The sequence below is a fragment of the Triturus cristatus genome, chromosome 5_2 (assembly GCF_964204655.1).
Source record: "Triturus cristatus chromosome 5_2, aTriCri1.1, whole genome shotgun sequence".
Classification (NCBI taxonomy): Eukaryota; Metazoa; Chordata; class Amphibia; order Caudata; family Salamandridae; genus Triturus; species Triturus cristatus.
The window spans coordinates 623,034,570-623,056,320 of NC_140588.1; the positions used below are offsets into that span (position 1 = coordinate 623,034,570).

The 21,751-nt window shown below is 44.9% G+C and overlaps 1 protein-coding gene across 2 annotated transcripts in view; it reads left to right on the forward strand.

The window, feature by feature from the left end:
* Nucleotides 1-21,751, forward strand: part of TYW2 (tRNA wybutosine-synthesizing protein 2) — a 174,289-nt gene that overhangs the window by 56,959 nt on the left and 95,579 nt on the right. For both annotated transcript variants that reach the window (XM_085607740.1, XM_085607741.1), the window contains exons 4-5: nucleotides 1,134-1,332; nucleotides 1,429-1,579. In XM_085607740.1, coding sequence (XP_085463866.1) covers nucleotides 1,134-1,332; nucleotides 1,429-1,579 — 350 coding nt within the window. The remainder of the gene's footprint in view (nucleotides 1-1,133; nucleotides 1,333-1,428; nucleotides 1,580-21,751) is intronic.

Genomic DNA, 21,751 nt, shown 5'->3' on the forward strand with positions numbered 1-21,751 from the left:
GCTTTGCCGGTGCTTGTTTTTAAGAAGCCTGCACTGGATAAATCTACCGTGACATGGAGACACTCGTCTGTTGTGGAAATACATAACACAACATTAAATTGAGGGCTTTGGCACGTACTGTAGACTTCAAGCTTTTAGATACAGGACATTTTTCATAAACCTTTTCATTCCAGGCTTACATGTTTATTCAACATTCTTTATATCATTGGTTACTATGTGCTTCTCCATAAATGTTGAAACCCTCATACCATTTGATCTTATTTCTTGCAGACCGTTATATTTTAACATTGGTGTTCTACATAATGTTGATTGGACTGAATCTAAAATGATATTTGAATCTGTTTTGTGTGTGCGCCTAAAGGAGTGCTGGCTTCATACACATTCGCTGTGGCACGCAGCAGACGCGTCATTGAAAATGTATTCATTGTTTTGAGGGGAGGCGCTACCTTCTACAGGAATATGAAGAGCTTTTCTGATAGGAGAAGGTCTTTAAGGATAGAGCCAGTAGAGTATAACGCATGCCCCGAAACAAGGGGGTAGACTGCGGGGAACCCTCCCTATTTCTTTGATATAGAATAGTTTGAAAACAACCTGTACTGGAATCCTACATTTTCCTTACCAGATATTCTCTTTTCCCAGTGGTGCTTTCTGACCACATGAGTCACGAAAATGCACCATTTGCCATTAATGGTCTCAACATTTTGTAAGAGAGGTGATGGTCACTTTTTTTTCCAAGATCACCAAACATTTCTTTGAAATAATATTTATATCTTGTGTTCTAACCAGTGTTACTTTCTGAGTATGTTTTAAAATGCTCCATTTGCCACTAATTGTACAGGTGTTATTGGAATGGTGTAATTTATAATGAACAATTTGTCACTCATTTTCACAAAAATTCCTTTATTGGTGGGGGCGGTGGTAGGGAAGCTCTCTTTAAGGTCTTTAGTCAATATTATGTTCTGACATAAGTGTTCACCCAACACATGTTACAATGCAAACGTGCCACTTGCTAGGGGGAAGCAAGGACTAGTGCCCAGCAAGTAGTTTTTGGGCTGGATACAAGAAATGCTTCTGTCTGGCTGGCCTGTTGCAGGTCAGTTAGAGCATTCACTCCACTCCTCCTTTCCTTTTAGAATCCTGTTTTTTCGAAGCGGGCTCGAGTCCAGTCACCAGCGCAGAAGTTGCGTCAGGAGCTTCATGACCTTGTCGAGCGGTATGGGATTGCCTGGGGACGTGAGCTGGAGAGGGATTTGCCCCACTCATGGCAACTTCATGGAGACCTGGTGCTTCTCAGTAAAGACTGCTTCACTGCTCCCATGTGGGAGGACTTGGGTAGGATGCTGGTTTTGTGATTTGTAAGTGTAAACAGGCACATACCTGACCTGTTCCATGTTAGTTAATGAATTGGGTCTCCTTGGTTTCTTACAGGTTCAGAGCTCTGGGAGACTGTGGCAACGACACTTGGAGCTCAACGCTTAGCTAAGCAAGGACATATTTCCACCGATGGCTTTCGAACCCCAACAGTGTCTATGCTACTAGGACACGACAGCTGGGTGGAGCACATGGAAAATGGGATTCGGTCAGTGTTTTCTGGAAAATCATGCTTTAGATCGGGGGGGAGGGGGAATGCTGAACAAGACACTTTCACGTATATGCTCCCACATATTGTGCTTTCATAGAAAGGCTATATGCAGAACGATAGCAACCGTTCCATGACTTCATAGATCACATGGAAAGGACGTGCATCACTTAGAAAGATAGTCTTAAACATGAGCTTGTTTGTAAATTATATTTATATAGCACATACTATCCCTGACTTGGCATTGGAGCGATATGCGGCGAGTACCACATTTCATGCTGCAGTATCGAAAAGTCTGTCTTCCTATAAATAGGGGATGCGCGTGTTTGGATGTGTGGGAGCCATCTCCTAGATAATCTGTGTTACTCATAGGGCCCAGACTAGGAGTCGGGGGGGGGGGGGGGGGAGTGTGTTGTCCTCCACAATAAATGAGGTCATATGTCCCTAAAGACGAGATCCAAACAGCATTTCAAAATTTCTGAAATTAATGAAGACACTCAAAAACTGAGTTCAATATCCGTTCTTGAGGAAACCATGAAGGTTTATTAAAATCGTAAAGTACAATACAGAATGGTAAAAATATAGGAGATTAAATAAATCAATCGGAAGACACACATCAATTTCTATGAAGGATCTCAAAGTTTAAGATTGATGCAGCAATGCACAGAATGTGGAAAGTAGAGTAAGTTCAAAATGTGCATCGAATCGGACAAGATTTCTAGTAGAGACTCAAAAAGAACTGCCCCAACCCCAAATTTGAGGTTGTTTTTTTTGTTTTGTTTTTTTTTGTTTAGGCCAATTTCACCATAGAAAATAATACAAGCATTGGCATAGCCAATAGGTCTCGCCTTTGGGACCTTATAAGTGTTTAGCCATGCAACAGTTGCATAGCTAAATACTTATAAGGTCCCAAAAGCGAGACCTATTGGCTATGCAAAGCGGCCGTAAAAGTGAAAGCGATCGCAATAACGATCAAACATCAAAGCGGCTGTGCGGCCGCAAAAGTGAAAGTAATCATCGGCACGCGCGCCCGCGCACATGCACTGTAGCTCTAGGCTGGCCTTGTAGCACTTTTTGGAGCCCTCTCAATAAGTCTCGCCAGACTAGCGCATGCGCAGAGTCAGGCGAGACCTAAAAAACTGCTATGTCAGCATGGTGTGAGAATAAGTATGAACAAAAAAAAAATCACATTTCTGCATTATAAAACTCTAAATAATATCCGCATCCTGGCACTAACCCACAATGATCTGAAGTGGCTATGCCCTGTAATATACCCTAATGTTGGTGAGGGAGATGCTCTTGTAGTTTAATTGATAGGGAGTTTGCCACGCTATCCTTGGGGTGCATCTATCCCATAGAAACAGCTGAAATATTTTATCCTATCAAAGTATATTTCTTAAAAATAGAGCTCCTATCCATAATCGATAAGGGTAGTTCACACCACCTTTTTTCCTCTTCCTGAAATTTGCCTAGGACCCTGCCCACGTTTTACTCCAGGAACCTATCTCCATAAGCTGTTATCTCGATTCTCAGAGACCTGAAGCCCACTCGAGACACACAGAAAACCCTGATCTGTCTGACCAAGCCCTCTCAGTCCCCCATCTGATAAACGGTTGATTTATCCGGTTGATGCGCTAGCCGAAATATATTTCACTGTTACGGAAGAGTGACAGGATCGGCATTTCTGGTTCGTAAGATGAAACAGTCATTCGCATCATTTTTTTGTTGTTTTTTTTTTCCGGTTCTCTCATCCCCTCAGGAAATCCCATTAGGTCAGCCCTGCAGCGCACCCAACACAACAGCGGCTCCAGGCACAGTGCAAATGAAAGGGAACAAAGTGGCATCTCTGCCTAGTGCTTCTCCCCAGCTGAAATGTATCTGAGAGCAATTCATTCACCCTCACCGCTTCTTGAGTGCTTTATAGAGCAGGGCCTCCCATTTGCAAAAAATGGGACCAAACTTGAATCGTCTCACTGTCAAGTGGAGGTCCACCCAGTCAATCGAGTCAAAAGCCTTCTTTGCATCTAGCAACAATGTGGCCTTGGGGTCTCCCTCAGATTGGGTTCAGTCTAACCAAACATGTAGTGTTCGGAGTCTGAGCCTTGTTGCCCTCCTCGGCATACATTCTGGCTGGTCTCTATGTATGATGGAGTTGATCACCTTGGCTACCCGTGGTGCCAAGATTCTGGCCACTATTTGTCTTTTGGTGTTCATGAGAGAAATAGGCCTATATGAGGCATAGATGTGTTATTCTTTTTCGGGAATCACGACTATGATAGTAAGGTATGATATTAGGGTCAGGTGGGGGTTCCTCGCATCTTTGGCTGTGAGAAACAGTTTGAGTGGGGGAAGACGTGGCACCAATCGTTTATACAGTTCTACAGGGAGCCGTTCGCTCCTAGTGTTTTCCCCAAGTCCATATGTGCCGAATACTACTCCATATCAAATCTTCTTCAGAGCATTCCAATCTAGGTTCTCTTAAGACCCTAACCTACAACTCGTGTAGGATTGCTTCCATATCCTGCTCTGTGCCTTCTCTTTATGCCTCATAAAGGGTACAGAAGTATTGTGCAAATGCATGTGCTACAGCCCGGTCTGTTTCAACAACCGGCCCTATACCCTGCATACATCTCTACCACCAAGCACATCTCCTCTCTTTGTCCCAGCCATGCTACGAGGAAGTCCATTTTACCCCGGTTTCATGCAGTTTCCTCTGCACTGAGGGGTAATAATGTTGAGCTGCGTTTTGAGTAAGGTTACAGTATTGAACTCTGATCGCCAGTAGCTGCCGGTCTGTAACCAAGCTGTTTCCATGTTCATTACTTGCTTGTCCAGCACTAGCACCTGTTGTTCCCTGATCTTCTTTTTATAAACTATACATTGGACTTTTTCCCTAAGAACTGCCATGTATGCCTCCCAGAGCATAATCGGGGAGTCCACGGCCCCTTCAATTCCCTCAAAGTACAATTAAGAGTCAACTTGCAGGGTTTTGACAACCTTTTTATCTTTCAGTGCCCCAAAGGGTTTGTGGTTTCTCGACTGCTGGTTCCTATTAGAATGTGCAAGAGAATAGTCGGAAATTCTCCTGTCCAGATATTCCATCTCCCATATAACCTCGTCGGCCAGAACGAGCAGGTAGTCCAGGCGAGATCAGGGCTTATGAACTCCTTACAGGAAGGAATTCGGTCTGTCCTATGTGTGCCTGAATCTCCAGAGCATATGTAAATGGCTCTAGACCCGTGGCGCTCGTGATGTCAGTCACAGGGAGAGATTCTATCAAGCTTTCAGTGGATAACCTTATTAAAGACCCCACTGATCAAATATATTTCAGCTGCAGACACCTAACTTGTCGAGGACACGATGCTGTAATTTGGGAGGTACATGCACGTTTACTGTGAGAATGTCTCCCCTACCCCATTTTCCCTGTACCGCCACATAACCGCCTTCAGTCTTCCCATTGCCTCTCCGTGAGGAAGGGAGGTTGTTTGGACTTAATGGCCACTCATCTCGATCCCCCTGTGAACCCCACATATTCTAATTAGACATATTGGGTGCCCTGGAGGCATTTACAATTTTTAGCCATCAAGTGGGTTTCCTGTAGCAACATCCGATCGGGTGAGTGCCTACAGATGTATTGTGCCACAAACCCTCTCTTAATCTTTCAGCCTAACCTGTTTAGGCTCCATGAGATGAACATCAGATTCTCAGCCATGTGGTGGGTATTTATTAACATGTTTAGTATCCTTTCTATTAGCGCGGGCTGCGTAGTCTGGAACAATCCTCTTGGCTGCCTGTAAATGTCGGGTGCAGACTGCCTTCAAGATGGCATCTCTTTCCAAGTAGTTCAGCAGCCTCGGGTGACCGTGTGTGCGGTGCACCTGGAGGGGTTTCTTAGTCCGAGCCATGTGTGCTCTCTTAGTCAGAAAGTAAGTTGAAATATCCTGTGCCGGGATCCAGGATTGAAACATTCCATAAAGAAAAGTTCAGGAGGGGCCCTCCACTTCCTCCGGTACTTCCGCCAAGCGCACGTCTTTGCGCCTATATCTCCCCTCTGCATCCTCAGCCCGGCACTCTAGCTGTCGGGCCACTTTGCAGAGTTAGGACAAATCTTGACTCAGGAAGCGCAACTCAACTTCCGCTTCAGACCTGCGAGTCTCAACCGCAATTACCCAATCTACCACTTGACACAAACCTTTCTCAGATGGGACACCTCGATGCTAGCCCCATAAATCCTGGTTTCTAGGGCCGCTTGTTAGTCTTTGATGGCTTGAAGGATTATCGATGAAGGGACAGCGGTGCCCCCCCGGCCACCAGTGTCTGGCTAGTCCCACCTGCCTTTGGCGCAAATTGTCCACCGCCAGGGTGTGTAAAACGGTCAGTCTTTCCCTGAGAAGAGGTCGCCTCCTCCGTGTTATGCGGGATGATTGAGGCCAGTGCGGAGCCTCGGCAAAGAGCATCCGCCAACATAGGGGGCTTACCTATTGCCCCACCCTTTGAGCCTGATCTATAACAAACTTTTGCGATCGCACCTCACGTTAGAATGCAATTAAGAGGCGTCGGACACGGTGATAAGAAGATTAAAACATTCTGAGAAGTATTTTTGAAAGGATTTTTTTTTTAAACTGTATAAAATGGGGTTGCATTATTTTACAATTGCACTAATATCCGAAGTACAGCAACACCCATCACTCCAAGCAGCCTGGCTAGAAAGTGGAAAGACGGAGGGCCACAGAAAACGACACAAATCCATATTTCACTACACCTATAAGAGTTGACCTAACGGTTAGGGCGCTCGACCTCGGACCTGGGGGAACTGGGTTCGAGTCTCGGTAACGACGCTAAAAACATCCTGCTATGTAAAGCGCTCTGATACTTTATTGGATTCGGGTCAAGTTCGCGCCATATAAAACTCTGCAAAAAAAACAAAAAACCTGGATAAAAGTAATTTCTTATAAGCATCTTTTCTGATAACAACCATTATTTTCTTCATGGAAAAAAAATGCTTGAGGACACTAATATACAACCTGCATGGGAGGCTCAGCTGAGTACGCATGCGTGTATTGGCCATTATAAACGCAGGCAAAGCATCATAAATCCAGTTCCCATTGCAGCCACACTTCAGGAGTGCCCTTCAGTATGCTCTTGCATGTATGCCTACATCGCATTGTAGAGCGTTGCTATGCCAAGAGTATTAGCTTGATGATGATGTGCAGCGGCCAAGGTTCTACTTGTATTGTGGTAGGATGCAGCCAAAAACTAACATTTGAGCAGAGGCTTTCCAACATCCTATCTCGCATACTAGAGCTGCTAGGCCAGTGTGTTTGGGTACATCTTCGCTACTCTTGGCAGTTGCTAATTCTTCCAGAGATTATTATTTTTCAGCGTGGGAGTGAGGGTTGGTGATGTGGGACTCATTTGGCAGTTCCCTCGAGAACTTTTTTTTTTATGTAGAGCAAATGCAAATAGAATCCCCTTTGGGTATGCGAAGTCTCATTGGCTGTTGCTGGAGGTGTGCCATGGGGAGATAAGTGGTATACCCAGGATCAAACCTATTCTCGCATAAGGAGACCATGATTAGAGCTGTGCTAATTGCTTAGCCATTGAACCAAACCTACACCTCATTGCTATTAGATATGCAATTTCAGTCCCATATCCATGATATGTTGAGGTGGAAATTACCCTCACGCTCCTCTTGAAGGACATGACTTGCCCAGTGTGTCATGGCATATTAAATGTGACCATGGAGTATTTTTAGCAGATATTTTATCTTTTTTGCTTGATATTGTGGCTTAAACGCATGTATTGGCATAAACAAACCACCATTGGTAAATGCATTAGATTTCGCCCTTGTGATTTAAGAAAAGCAGTTTTTGCCGGCAAAACCTAAAAACAAAGATATCCGAGTTGACTACCAGTACTCAGTTCAGTACCCGAGCAACATAAAACATAAGGAGAAAATGTATGCAAGAACAATTTTTTAATTCAATTAAACAAATAACCAGTAGATGGCAGTGTTGCCCATTTCTGCCAATAAGGGGAGAGGGTGATGTGAGATTTTCACACAGTCTCGTGCAGGCACAGTAATAAAACTGCCCAAGACAAAGTCATAAAATCGAGTTGAAGAACTTAAGCCCACATAAAATGTAGAGTGAGATCCAATGAATACTCCTTGGTGACATCGCGATGAAAAGATCGGGAATGTAACACAGCTGTTTTAATGTGTGCAGCCAGGGAAAGTGAATACAAAGAAAAAAAAGTTCCACACAACAGCAGATAGACACAGTAATTTGGCCATGGGAATTGTTATGAGCCCGCTTCTAAGATGTATATTAAATTCAAGAGATTTCACAAGCACAGCGCAAGCACTGTGCAGGCGAAACCTAAATATTAACACTGTCCTCTCAGCCTGGGAATTGCAATGTGGGAGGTACCTGTTTGAATGTACTCTTGCATTCCCAGAATGGTGTGTTTCTTAAGTTATTCATGCAACATATTCGACATGTATAGTGCTTACTGTGAAAATAATTGCTTCTAGGTTCCTTTGTGAGTTTGGATTTTGGGTGGGTGTTAATAATGGACCGCAATTAAGAAATGTGGATTTCAAGTTGAAGGGAGGGCGAATCATTCAAAGTGCCTGTATGCCTCTCGTAAAGGGGTTCAAAATATTTGCTCATCCAATTCCTGGCCTCTCTGCAGAGTGCACAGCACAATGGTCAGATGTGGCAATTGTAATTATATGCCAAAGTGTGTGAAGGAGGAACACAGTTGTCAAAATATTGACAAAACGAAAGATGAAGAAAATGCAGTGCTTACAGAGGAGTGGGTGCATTGTGTGTGTGTGTTTGGTAGAGTGGAAAGGAGAGAGTGAAAAGAGGTGCTGAAGAAGAGAGAGAGATGAGGTGCGATATATGCAGAATGGGTGTTTCAGAAAGATATGAGGAGAAAGCGTGTAAATACCTAAAAACAAGACTGCAGAAGAGAGTGGTGTGAGAACTGGAGTGATTTAGACACTCGGAGGACCTTGCCCCTTTCACAGACCACATTAATGATCAATTCAGTCTGCTTAAAAAGTGACACTACTTTATATAAATATTTGAATGAAGGATAACACATGGCAATGGTATAGTGGAAATTTCTGACTGTAGAAAAAAAGACTGAGAAATAGCACGCACATGCCTTCGCTTTACCATGATGGCCTCCGCTAACCATACCTCTATAAACTTTGCCACCTCTGTCATATTCAGTCTCTCACTTGTGCTTGGCAGCACACCTGAAGATTCACAAGTAGCCAGCTCAGAGTTTTGAAGTTTGCATTTTTGCTTCTTTTTGAAGTTTTTTTGCACCCTCCTTACAAGAACTTTTTTCACCTTCAGTGAGCTTACTGTTTGAGTTTCTACCATGTGTTCTCAATTGGTGCCAATGTGTAAAGTTTGATACAAATTCCATGTTTTTTTTTTTTGGGTGGTGGGGGTGGCACTTTGTCACTTTATCTCATGATATCCTGCTTTGCTTACTGTTGTGCTAAATAAACATTCTCAGACTTTCCACCCCACCCCCCCCCCCCCCCAAATAAAAAAAACTTCCTATAATCTTAATGCTAGTCTGTTGGAAGTTAAAGGGGCCCCTCTGCCCCTCCTAAAATAATGTCTAGAGACGCCACTGCCAGCTGGATGTGACTTGGTCTGTCCTTGATACTGGTTTGGTAAGTTGCTACAAATCAAAGCCATCTGAAATAGAGTGCAATAAAAATAAAGAAGGAGGAGCTGCTTCAGTGTGAGGCTCTCCACCCGAACAAGAATACTTTTAATTTATGAAATTGACCAAAACCAGTAAAGTGGGACACAAGCTTGTATCCTACTAAACGTGTAAAAGGAACAAAAATACAAAATAGAAAGACAAGGAAGGCTCAGGCTGAGCGACTTGTTTGCATATTCCACATTCAAATAACACAAACCGGAATGTGATAAGACACCGTTACTCATTAATAATACTTAATAGAGAAATGTATATGGTGTACAATAAGTCGACAACGTTTCAATCCCTTTCAACCATTTTGGGATCATCATCAGGACATTAAATTACATGCCTGAATACAATCGCCTGCAATTGGAGAATAAAAAAAGAAGGAAAGGAAAACGTAATTAGAATCAGGATAAAGTAACTTCGGAAAAAACGGCGTGACATGACAAGCATCAGCATGTGAAGAAGTGAATTATTCGGCACAGTGTCACAGTCTATAACAGTGTCCATGGAGAATACGGGTGACAAGTCAATGTGGGATAAGGGCCGAGGTGTCTAATACTAGAGGAATCGCCATGCGGTGAACATGCCAGCAACCGGTGAGCAAGGTCTATATTTCAATACGTGGACCCGGGTGGACATATCGCAACTCCTTAACAAAGAAGAACTTTAGTGGATCCTACAAACTGAAAGTATACGTACTGGTCTCAATCGACTTGAGGATTGGACCACTCTGCTGTAAACCAACTGTAATTGTTCTCCATGATATGGATCTGCCTTGATTCCTTCAAAACTTTCTAGAGTAAGGGCCTTCTCCGAACCCTCTAGCCCTGTAACTCTTCCTTTCTAACTATCCCTGATTTCTCTTTGAATATTTGGCAGCACTCTGTGATACTTTGCATTTATCAAAATGGTGTGTTCGCATCACTGTTTACAATCTAATGCAATTGTTAAAATACGTAGTCCAACATGTGGGGGTGTCTCACATGGAAATAGTGCTCTTTGTCAGCCCTCTGTACATATTCTTATATATTTGCCAATGTACATATTCAGACTTCTTTTATGGATTATCTGTGAACTGGGGCTCAATGCAAACAAAACATATATTCCATTTTCATGCAACTTGTTTCTTTTAATAATTCTTTATGCTCGCTTTTTCCTTGCTACTTGTTATTTTTAACGAGGCATCCTTTGCCTTTCACCTTTTAAATATGGCCGCCGCATTACTCACAGTACACCATACACTTTTCATGCCGGTCGTGTGACCGTTCACTTCCAGCCCAGTTACGCTATAGAACCAGGGCACTGCCAGACACCCATTCACTCTTCAGGAGATCCCTAAATGAAGGCGCCTTGATTCCTGCGTTTCGTATTAACAAGGTATGCCATATTCAAAGTGCTCCACTCGGGCACCTGTTCTTAGCCCTGTGCTTCAAGGACCATAACTTCTTCCACTCGCTTTTCCTCCCCAGGTCCATCAAGACCTATTCCAGCAATCCGACCGTTTTTACCGTGTACGCGGTTCATCGTACAAGTTACGGTTCTAATCAAGGTATGGTTATCGTCCCTCTCCTTCAGCGTCACCCACACCACTGCTCCCTTGCGTGTGTTTCCTTTTCAGGTTTCAATTTACCTCCATTCAGGGCCCTTGGTGCCCTCTGGCACTCCAGGCACAGTCGGTAGGATCCCGCCCACCCTGCTTCTGCCCTCATCAGTGGCTCCAACCTGGATATAGGTATAGGTACATCCTCACTGTTCTTCTGCATGCAGTCGTGCGGCTAGCCGCACCGACTCCTCACTGCCAGTTCCAACATTTATCAGCTCCTAGGCACTTCTAGCACAGTCGGCACGGTACTACCAATGCCACTCTCATCCCTATCAGTGATTAAGCCTCGTATTGTTACCTTGCATGTAGTCGTGCGGCTCCCCGCACTGACTTTTCTCTGCCTGATTCATATGATCAGCATGATGGCATAGTTCTTGGACGTTGCCACTCTGGTCCACGTATTGAAATATAGACCTCTTTCTCACCGGTTGCTGGCATGCTCATCGCATGGCGATTCCTCTAGTATTTGACACCTCGGCCCTTATCCCACATTGACTTTGTCACCCGTATTCTCCATGGATACCGTTCTAGACTGTAACACTGCGCCGAATAATTCACTTCTTCACACGCAGATGCTTGTCTTGATACGCCATTTTTTCCTAAGTTTCTTATTCCCAATTCTAATTCGGTTTTCCTTTCCTTCTCTTTTTATTCTATAATTGCAGGCGATTGTATTCAGGCATGTAATGTAATGTCCTGATGTTGATCCCAAAATGGTTAAAGGGATCGAAACTTCCTCGACTTATTGTACACCATATACGCTTCTCTATTAAGTATTATTAATGTGTAACAGTGTCTTATCGCATTCCTGTTTGTGTTATTTGAATGTGGAATATGCAAACAAGTCGCTCTGCCTGAGCCTTCCTCATCTTTGTATTTTGTATTTTTTTTCCTTTTTACACATTTAGTAGGATGCAGGCTTGTGTCCCACTTTACTGATTTTGTTCAATTTTTATAAATTAAAAGTATTCCTGTCCGGTTGGACAGCTGCAAATATAGCACTGACTCCGAGTCTATATTCATCCTTTTTTAGGTCTCGCCTAGCTATTGCGTTTACGCAATCGCTATGCGAGACTCTAGTAAGAGGGGCATTTCAAAGTGCTCCCAAAAGTGGATTGCATGGCGAGCACGCGCACACTCACGTGCATCGTGCCGCCATGCAATTCGTTTGGGGAAGTGCTTCAGCCCACTGGCGCCCTCAGCATCATACTTCAAAGGGTCCGCTCCCCCGCCTGGAATGCGCTCCCCCCGCCAAGCGCGCGTGCCACGCTCTCGTCCGGAGCACTTTAGAAGCCGGGCTGGTCTTGTTTTCTTCGTAATACGCATTTGTTCTCTACCTGCCTCCCCTCCTTTTCCTAGGCCTCTGTCTCTCTTAGGACCCCATTCCCTTTCGCTTATGTCTGTATTTACTGCTCTCTCTCTCTCTTCGCTTATGTCTGTATTTACTGCTCTCTCTCTCTCTCTTCGCTTATGTCTGAATTTACTGCTCTTTGTCTCTCCCGCTCTCCCCATTCTATCCTGCTCTCTCTCACGAGCCTTCCATCATTTCCTATCTCTAACCTGTGGTCCCCGTCTACCTCACACCCTCTCCCCTCTTTGTGCCCGCTCCCTTTCTCGCGTCGCCACCTCTTCCATCATTGTACCTCGCTGTCCCTGTCTAAACTGCAGTCCCCGTCTACCTCGCGCCCTCTCCCCTCTTTGTGCCCGCTCCGTCGCCACCTCTTCCATCATTGTACCTCGCTGTCCCTGTCTTTCTCGCGCCCCCTCCCTTCCAGATCTGTGTCGCTGTGTCTCCTTCCCTGTCAGGCCTCTTCTTTCCTCCCGGTGTCTTGACATTTGAGAGTCGCTAATGAGCGCCTCCGAAGTCCGGCTCTCCCTGATCCCTCGGAGGCTGCCGGGGTAATGGGATCCTTTCCCTGCAAATAATTAATTTAGCTACGTGTTGCGTAAGAACCTAAAAGGCTTTCTGCTGCTACCGTGCTGCTCGGCGGCCATTAATATTATATCAGGGCCGGTGCTGTTGCTGTATTGCAGTTTCATTAAAAATGTGATCTGTAGCTCTAAACATGCAGCTTTCCATGCAGAATTATACCAAGTAATTCTTGGTCTGCAAACTCGTAATTGCGTACAGAGATTCCCGTCGGTACCGGAAATTAAGAACGCCTGGAATGGCTGCATATAGTTCCTCAATACTTTGTCCATTTCTACTAGTTGTGTTTCATCAGCTTTTAAGAGTAGCGTTCAGGCCACTCCTTCCCCCCCCCCCTCTCTTATCTAGTATCCTTCTAGGCCACTTTTTCCATTTTGCTTGGACATTTGATCGTCGTCTTTTGGCTGCCTCTTTCTCTTCTTAATAATTCTAATATAATACTTGGATTTGTATAGCGCCGCTAATAACCCGTGAGGGTCTGTAGGCGCTGTCCGTAGGCAGGGGGAAGTGATTTGCCCAGAATCACAGGATGTTGATCACACAACGAGACTTAAACCTGGATCTCTCAGCGCCCAAGTCGGCTGCACTGGCCGTTAAGCCACACCCTCCCCCTTCTGAACGTAGCATTTGGACCACTTCTTTGTCATTGACTCGACTCTGGAACACGTCCAGGGCCGGACTGGTAATTTAAAACAGCCCTGTCAAGAAGTATAAACTTAGACCCCATGTGCACCAAGTGAGTAACCCCCAGCACATTGCTCAGTAGGATTTTATGTAGGATAATTTTGGAAAAGTGAAACAAAAAGGTGCATGTTAACTGCTCAATTTTTCAATTATATTTGCCCCTTTTACTGACTGCTCCGAAAGGGATTCAAATAAAGATTCCAGTACATTAGTGTTTACCACAGTGCCGCGAAGCGCTATCTCTACACAGCTTCTAATCATGCATGCCATGTGCCTGGTGAGAAAAAGGACCTATTTGTTGGTACAGTTATGAGAGGTTTTCTTTTAATGCTTCCATTCAAAAGTCTTTGAAGCTCATCTAACAAGCATTGAAAATGCAACAGGTCTCGCATTTACGCGAGGAAGCTATTGGCATTGTAAATGACAATGCCTTTTATTTTATGTTTTAAAAACCAAAACATAAATAAAAGGCACTGTCATTTACAATGCCAATAGCTAAAACTCCCGTAAATGCGAGACCTATTGCATTGCAAATGCTTGTCCTGTTTAGGGACCACTGTGTTTAAAACTTGTAATTACCAAAGGTCCCTGACCAATTGCATTGCGTTCCTTTGTCCTTCAAAGCATGAGTGGGAGGCAGCACATCCTGTTCGGGAAGACAAGTAAATGGGTTCCCACACTGGGTGCTGCACGAAACGGCACACCCTGCACACTTTAACTGGAAGGAAACGCTCCACTTTAACACCAGTTATTCCACACCAAAGTGAAAAGAAAAGCAGGTCCGGCTTCTTATAAGAGTAGGCGCAGGTGACCCACCGCACGAAACACTATATGTTAGCTGCACTGTTAAAGAATACTACGATTGTATGTATGTGCCAAGATTGGGGTGTAGAAGGGTGCTGCAGTGACCATCGGTAGCAGAGGGTCACTGACCTTCCTGCTCGGCTTGCGTAGCCAGGGTACGCCTCTCTGTCTGTGGCAGCAGAAGTGCAGTAAGGATCCGTGTCAGGAGGGAAGAGCAGATCGTACCGAGCAGCTGCCAGGCTGAGAGCGTTCACGGCGCTCATCGTCCAAGATGTGCTAATCTGGAGGCGCGGCAAGCCCATGCACTCCACCTGTGCTCAAGCAGCCCGAGCATGGCGCTGGCGTGCCTCAGCCAGCAGAGGTTACAGAGTGTGGGCATGACAGGTGTGCATCGTGCAACACGTGACTCGGACTCACCAAGAGGCCGCCTGGAGACTCTGCACCGATGCTCCTCTGCGTCCTGACTGTGGACCATAGCTTTGCATCGAAAACACGTCTCGAGCTCCCATGTTTTAGCGATTTAAACAAACGTTTATGCCAGTTATTACTAGTCACTAGCGTGTAGTTGAAATTGGGCACTCTTTTACCAAATGGGCACATTGAATACATTATTTTTTAATATGATGCATAATGTATTTTAAAGAAATGGAGACGCTCTATTTAATACAAGCGTTAGTAATGCATCGGTTTCGCCTATGTAATGAATAATAAGCTGTTTTTATGAATTTCCCCCCCCCCCCCACCCGGGACGAAGGGGCAAAGGAAAGAGCTCCCTGACCAGTATAACTGGAGTGGAGAGGATGTGGCGCAGCAGCCAGAGCTGCTGACTCGAGAGCTGGGATCCCGGTTTGAGTCCTGTCATTCTGGGGAAATCCTTCATCTCTCTGGGTGATAAGTTGCACTATATAAATCTGCTGCAAGACAAAAAAGCAGAAAGAGGCAAAATGTTAGGAAAAAATAGTTCCACCCGGTATTTCGGCTACAGGAAACTGATATGAGAAGCAGTCGAGGAACAAGCATTGATAAATGCAGGAAAATATGCCACAGCCAATAAAAATGGAGGATAAGTAAGTGGCAAGCACAGGAGCCTATGAAAAGTCAGGAAAGCAAGGGGGCGGGATGTGAGCTAGTTTTAGGATTTATATTAAAACAATACATTTCTCAAGTGAAACCTAAAAAGACAACCCATGAGTCAAAGTAGTACATAACAGGAAATTTCCAGGCTCTACGGACAAGCACCATCAAACCAGATAAAGGAAAAAGTAAAGTAATGTGACATTTGGCAAATTATCTGTAGGAGGGTTTGTATCAGTCAGGTGTGACACTATTGTCATTATTGCTCGTTCAAGACCAATCCAGGGAAGGGGAAATCAGAGAGACCAGAACCAGAAATTAATAAATAACACTGCACTAAAGAACTTCATTCCTCACAGGTCAAACTGAGCCTCTGCTGATTGTCTTCTATTTTCTTCTCAATGCCTCACAACGGTTTCAGTCACTTGAGTTTCATATCACAGCTCTGGGTTTAGGGTGTTGCTTGACCTAAACTAGGCACATTCTGTATCCTGGTTTCAGATTATTCATTGCACTCCACAGGTAGAACTTTACTCCCACTTTAGACCCAGCATTATGTGGTGTAAAGAAGTCCTTTCCCTGCTGTCATATCACAGTGAGGTGACAGGAAAGAGAAAGGCAAAACCACACATTTCCAGGCCATACTCTACAAGATAATCTTCCCTCTACTTCACAGTGCCCAGGTTAGAGCCAAAGTCAAAAATGCGCCCCTTTGGGGCCCGCAGATGTGGTGTTGTCGTCCGAACAGATTGGAGGTGCTGTTAACTGCGGTCCCTGAGAGCATGGAGATGTGACAGTGGACCTCAAGACAAGTGTGTTGTAGAGCTCCTTCGGAGTAGGCATGGTCTCATTTAAACTGCAACCTCAGTGTAGTGGGCACACTCCCACAGTACCGTCCCGCAGAGTGGGACCTCTGTGCTTCCAAGGCTGCCCAGATACCCCCTCTGGGGAGGGACTACACAGGGTTTGATGGATTCGGGCAGTTTCGATCCGCAGTTCAGTTTACAGGCTGGAAGGTATAGGTGGGTGCACTGGATGAAACCACCGTTGGGGCTCCAAACGTGTATCGATGAGGAGCACTGCAAATGTCCCCAGGCACATGCCTGACTTGGCGTCCACAGGCCGCTTTGAGGACGTGCACCTCCTAGAAAACAAGGAGCTGGTCTGCAAGACCAGCAGACTGCATCCATCCTCGTCCCCAGCCAGCTCTGCCCCTGCAGTAGCTTGATTGGTTTGTGTTTTTTGCAGGGAAGCACAGCTGTAGCAAAAAAAAAGCACTGTACTCTTCTCACTTCAGAGTCCAGACAATATTTTCTACCTAGAACACATAGTGTAATAAGACGTGTATTGTACCGGTGGCTCAATGAGCTGATGTGCCCACTCTGAGGATTTGTGTTGCCTCAAAGAGCCATGACTGCAGCTCTAAACTGATTGTGGACAGAGAGTAACACTGGCTGTGAGACCCCAGCAAGACTCCTCAGCTTTGAGCTGCCACCTGGCAGTTGGCATGGCGACCATCTGACAACCTACACTCTATTTTGGTTGACCACATTTCTCATTCTATGAGGTCTGTCAGTCATAGAAACACTTGCACTTCACTTGAGAGATCTACTGTTCCAGTTAGCTTGGAAGAAATGTATTGGAAATGACCCAGAAAAACAGAGATCATGTGTCCTGGTTCTATGTTGAGAAGGAACGTAAAGTGACAGGGCGGTAAGTGTTGAAGAGGGAAGGGAAAAGGTTGAGGAGAGATGGGTGAGGGCATGTAAAGACATGAGAGAGAAAAGGGCTGTGAGAATGTTTAATTTATAACATGAATAAGCACAGTGCCCAAAGTTTTGCTTAACAGCACTCTATAACAGTGCAAAATGTCAGGGTTGAGAAATATCACAGCTGATTACACCGTATGACTCTTTGTTCCACTACCCTCCACTTATATCTATTTATCTCCCTCTTGTGGATTCCTTTTCATCCCTGCTTTCACCCTTTTTCACTGTTTTTTCTAGCTTTCGCTTTCTTCCTTTCTGACTTTGTGTCTTGCGCTTTGTCACTGTCTGATGATGAAATATAAGTCCAGGTCCCAAAAATTGAGCCATAATATCCACCACCAGTAATCTCAAGTAGAAAGCAAGCACTTATTGTGTGGAAGGGTAAGGCCTGAGGAGATGAAGAGAATTAATAGGGGAGATGGATAAGTGACATAGTAGTGCTGTGTTTGTGTAGGGTGACGGCCAGAGGTTAAACTATTGTGCGGTGTATATGTATATGGTTTAAACAGAGTTTTAGTAGCATTTAAAATATTATATCTAATCCACTAAACCGCCCACCGCCACAACAGTTCAGTCCCCATCACATGTGTACATACTGATTCACAAAGTACATTTCAAACTTGTAAACACATGTACCCTAATCCTAGTCTTTCATTTTTGAAGTTAAGAAGATTTTTCTTCTTCTACACGATTTCTTCCCCAGATTTATCCACCAGATCAGGATTTTTAATGCATTCTAATAAATGATCCCATGCTTGTCCCCTGTCAATAGTTTCTCTTCCTTTCCTCACTTCACCATACAACACTGCACTCTTATAGCCTGCCCACCGAATTGGCTCCTCTTTCCATTTCGCTACGTTGGGCCACCTTGCCATCTTTCAATGCATGGTTATCTCCCATCTGGCAAGTACCAGGGTCATGTCAATAAATCCTGTTGTGTTTTTGCACCTAGCAGGTCTTGGAAATCCCCCTAGAAAACAGACCAAAGGCGCACATTCAAAAGCTCTCTAAACCACCTCATTAATACAGGACACTACTTGCCTCCAATTTCCTACCAATGATGGACATAACCACATCATATGTATAATTTCTGCTCCATGTTCACCATATCTAGGGCCTTCAACAGCTGTGCCCTGATCAATCCTAGCTATTTCCCCCAGACTCAGATACGCCCTATGCAAGTAAAAGAATGTAATCAATTTCAATACCTCATTCCTAGACACAGTATTCAAACTCGCCAGAATTTTCACCCAGTCCTCTTTGGAAATTGGGTGCCCCAACTCCTCTTCCCACTTCGCTTCAAGACCTACAAAGGGTGATACCATATCATTTTGTAATGCCCGATAAAGACACGTCCCACATTGATGCGGCCAGGCGTAGTGCACAACATTTGACAAGCGCTCTGCAGTTGAGGCTCCTATATACCCATGTTCCAGTGGAGGCGCACCCGGGCTATTACTGACCAATGCAATAAAAATTGACCTCTCGGGATCTCAAAAGTAGCTGAAAATTCCTCAAATGGTTAAAGCACCCAATCCCTAGAAAAATCTTCTATACCCATAGTTTGCCCATTTTGCCAAAACCTCTCAATCTTCCTCTGATTAATTTGCTCCAAACTTGGTTGCACTATGTGGTTGAGAGGTGGCAAAGTAGTCAAAAGGGAGTGCCGAAGGGATATCCGTGATGCGAGAAAAAGGGGGGATGATGTGACTGTTGGAAATTATGTATTCCTTCTGAAGTTCTCTTATGCATACTCCTATTGTTTTCTTCTTGCTCTTTGCATAGGCAAGAGACTAAGAGAGAAGCCCATAGATAGCTAGAGGGACAGAGAGAGGGCAAGAGAGAGAGAAAGACATCTAACGTACTTCGAGAGATAGACACTCACACTCGCACCTTGTAATACCAAGAGTGATAATGAGTGAGAGAAACCTAGAATTGCTTTAGTAAATGACATAGAGTGTCAGTGCTCAAGAACTGTGGTTGACTGTAGCTGTTCTTACTACTATCTTGTTTGTTTATTTGTTTAACTTTGATGACCTCAAAGCGGTTCGGACAGGTTTAACCTAAAAGCAGGACAGAGGAAAGAGAACTGAAGGGAATGAGAAAAGAGACTTGCAGATGGAGCAGTCTTCCACAGAACAAAAGAAACCACGCTTCACAGATAATTGTGCTTAGCCAACATCTAAACAACCAGTAGGGTGGAAAGAAACATGAGCAATAATGTGGAGCAGGCGAATGCAGGCATATTTGTGAGGTGACAGATTTAGAACTTGGTTCAGTGTTCAAGAGTTACTAGTTTAGGCAGTGAGAGCCTGGAGTCTGTCTTTCTGCTCCAGTGTTTCAACACTGAACATCTCTTGATCCCACCTAGGTCTCCCATTTGCTGTGTGCCCATAGTTGAAGAGAGAGGGGAACAGGGAGCTGAGCTGCAGGAAGTATGGAGGCCATCAGGGTCCTATTGGAAGCCAGCTTATGCATTTACCATTCTTTTCTGCAAGACATTTGTTATGCTACTGAATCCCCTTAAGAAGTCTTATTTCAGGATATCACCAGTGGCGTAACAAAAGCCCCCGCGCTCGAGGAGTCCCCTCCGGCACTGCCAGGCCCCTGGCTTGAGAGATTCGGACTGGGTCCAGAGCTTGGGGAGGCCCCTACATGCACTTTGCAGGGGAGCCCCATCAAGTTTCGTTACGCCACTGGATATATCACCACCACTTGACATGATGCCATCGGTGAGCACATTTGTACATATTCCACAGAATTAAGGTGTTCTTTATGCACTGCTGACATGTATTTTTACAACCGGTGTCTGTTTAATATGCTGCTCCTACTATTGTTCGTGGTTATGTTGCAAGTGTGGGTATATGTTCTTTACTGTGGCAGCACCATAGCCACTCGTGCATTGTGCTCGGTGGTTTTGATGCTTCCTTTTGTTGTACATCCAACGTATTTCCAAATGTGGGCTGTTTTGAGGGTATGAGTGTCCAAGCATACCAAAGGCAAGAATATATGATGGGCGCTGGGGCTCGGGTTTACTGTGCATTAACAAGGTTTGCAGACTCTGCATCCTGTATGCTTATAGTGCCTGTATGCCGGGAATCCTGCCGTTGATGTCAGAGTTGTCTTGTGAACTAACATCCTCACCTGCAAATTCTGTAAAGGTATACATGCTGGTAGATGCAGTCCATTATTATGCTGAGACCTATTCAGCAGGCCCCAGTGTGTTTTTAGAATAGTCCATTTGCCATTGCTACACAAAATCCTACTTCTTGCCAGGTCGACTGCCGCAAGTGTATTACAAGGTATAAAATAACAGTGTTAAACTGCTGCCCCCGATGAGTAATTTTGCAGGCTCTTACGTGGCCCTACCCTCACCATTTAAAATGTTTACTCCCCCTAAAAACAATTGGCTCTAATATCGCCCTAGCTTGAATACCATGGGCCATATTATGGAAAGTGCGCTGGGGGTGTAACTGGCATGTGCATCCGTTTTGCGCGCCCCCAGGGCACTTTGGTATTACAGAAAGGCTGCAGACGCTTGTGTAGCCCTTTCTGTAATACATATAGCACTGGTGCACTTATAGCGCCAGCGGTATCACCAGAGAGTGCTCCCTCATTTGCATGAGAGCGTGGCTCCATGCAAATGAGGGACTCTCTTTGTCTCTGCGCCCACACCGTATTATAGGCACCGGTGCAGAGGCAAATAAGTTGTCAGGAGCTGCACTGACAGTGTGCCCCCTGATGGCAGTCCCCCGGAGGTGGGAAATAGGGTCCTATGGACCCCCCCCCCCATTCCCTAGACATTCCCTTTCAGGCAGGTGCAGTCGCTCACTGCAGCCGCCTGCTAGGAGGGGATCTCTCGCTAGGGTGACCAACGGGAATTGGTGCAAATTCAGGACGGTTAGTGTAAAAATTCAGGACCAAGGGTCAAAATTCAGGACAAAACTTCAGGACAATAGGTACGTTTTACAGACACATCAGAGGAGGTCGCGCAAAAGTATATAAGTAAGCCCAGCCATATCCAAACATATTCAACCATTTGCAAACCTATCCATCATGTATCCTTCCATCTATCATTTCACTCATCCATCCCTTCATCCATCCTTTCACTTATCCATCCATCCACCCTTTCACCCTATCCATCTGTACACTTATCCATCCACTATTCTACCCATCCAGCCATTCACTCATCCTTCCACCCATCCACCCTTTCAGTCATCCATCCATCCTCCCTTTCTCTCTCCATCGACCCTTTCACTTAGCCATCCTTCCTTCCATCCATCCATCTACTCATGAATTCATCCATTGACCCTATCACTCATCCATCCTTTCTCTCATCCATCTATCCTTTCACTCCTCTATTCATCCTTTTGTCCATATACCCTCCCTTTCACTCACTCATCCATCCTTACATCCACCCTTTCACTCATCCGTCCATCCATTCACCCTTGCACTTATCAATTAATCAATCCAGCCATCCTTTCACTCATCCATCCTTTCACTCATTCATCCACCCTTTTACCCATCCAGCTACCCTTCCACCCAGCTATTTATATTTTCACTCA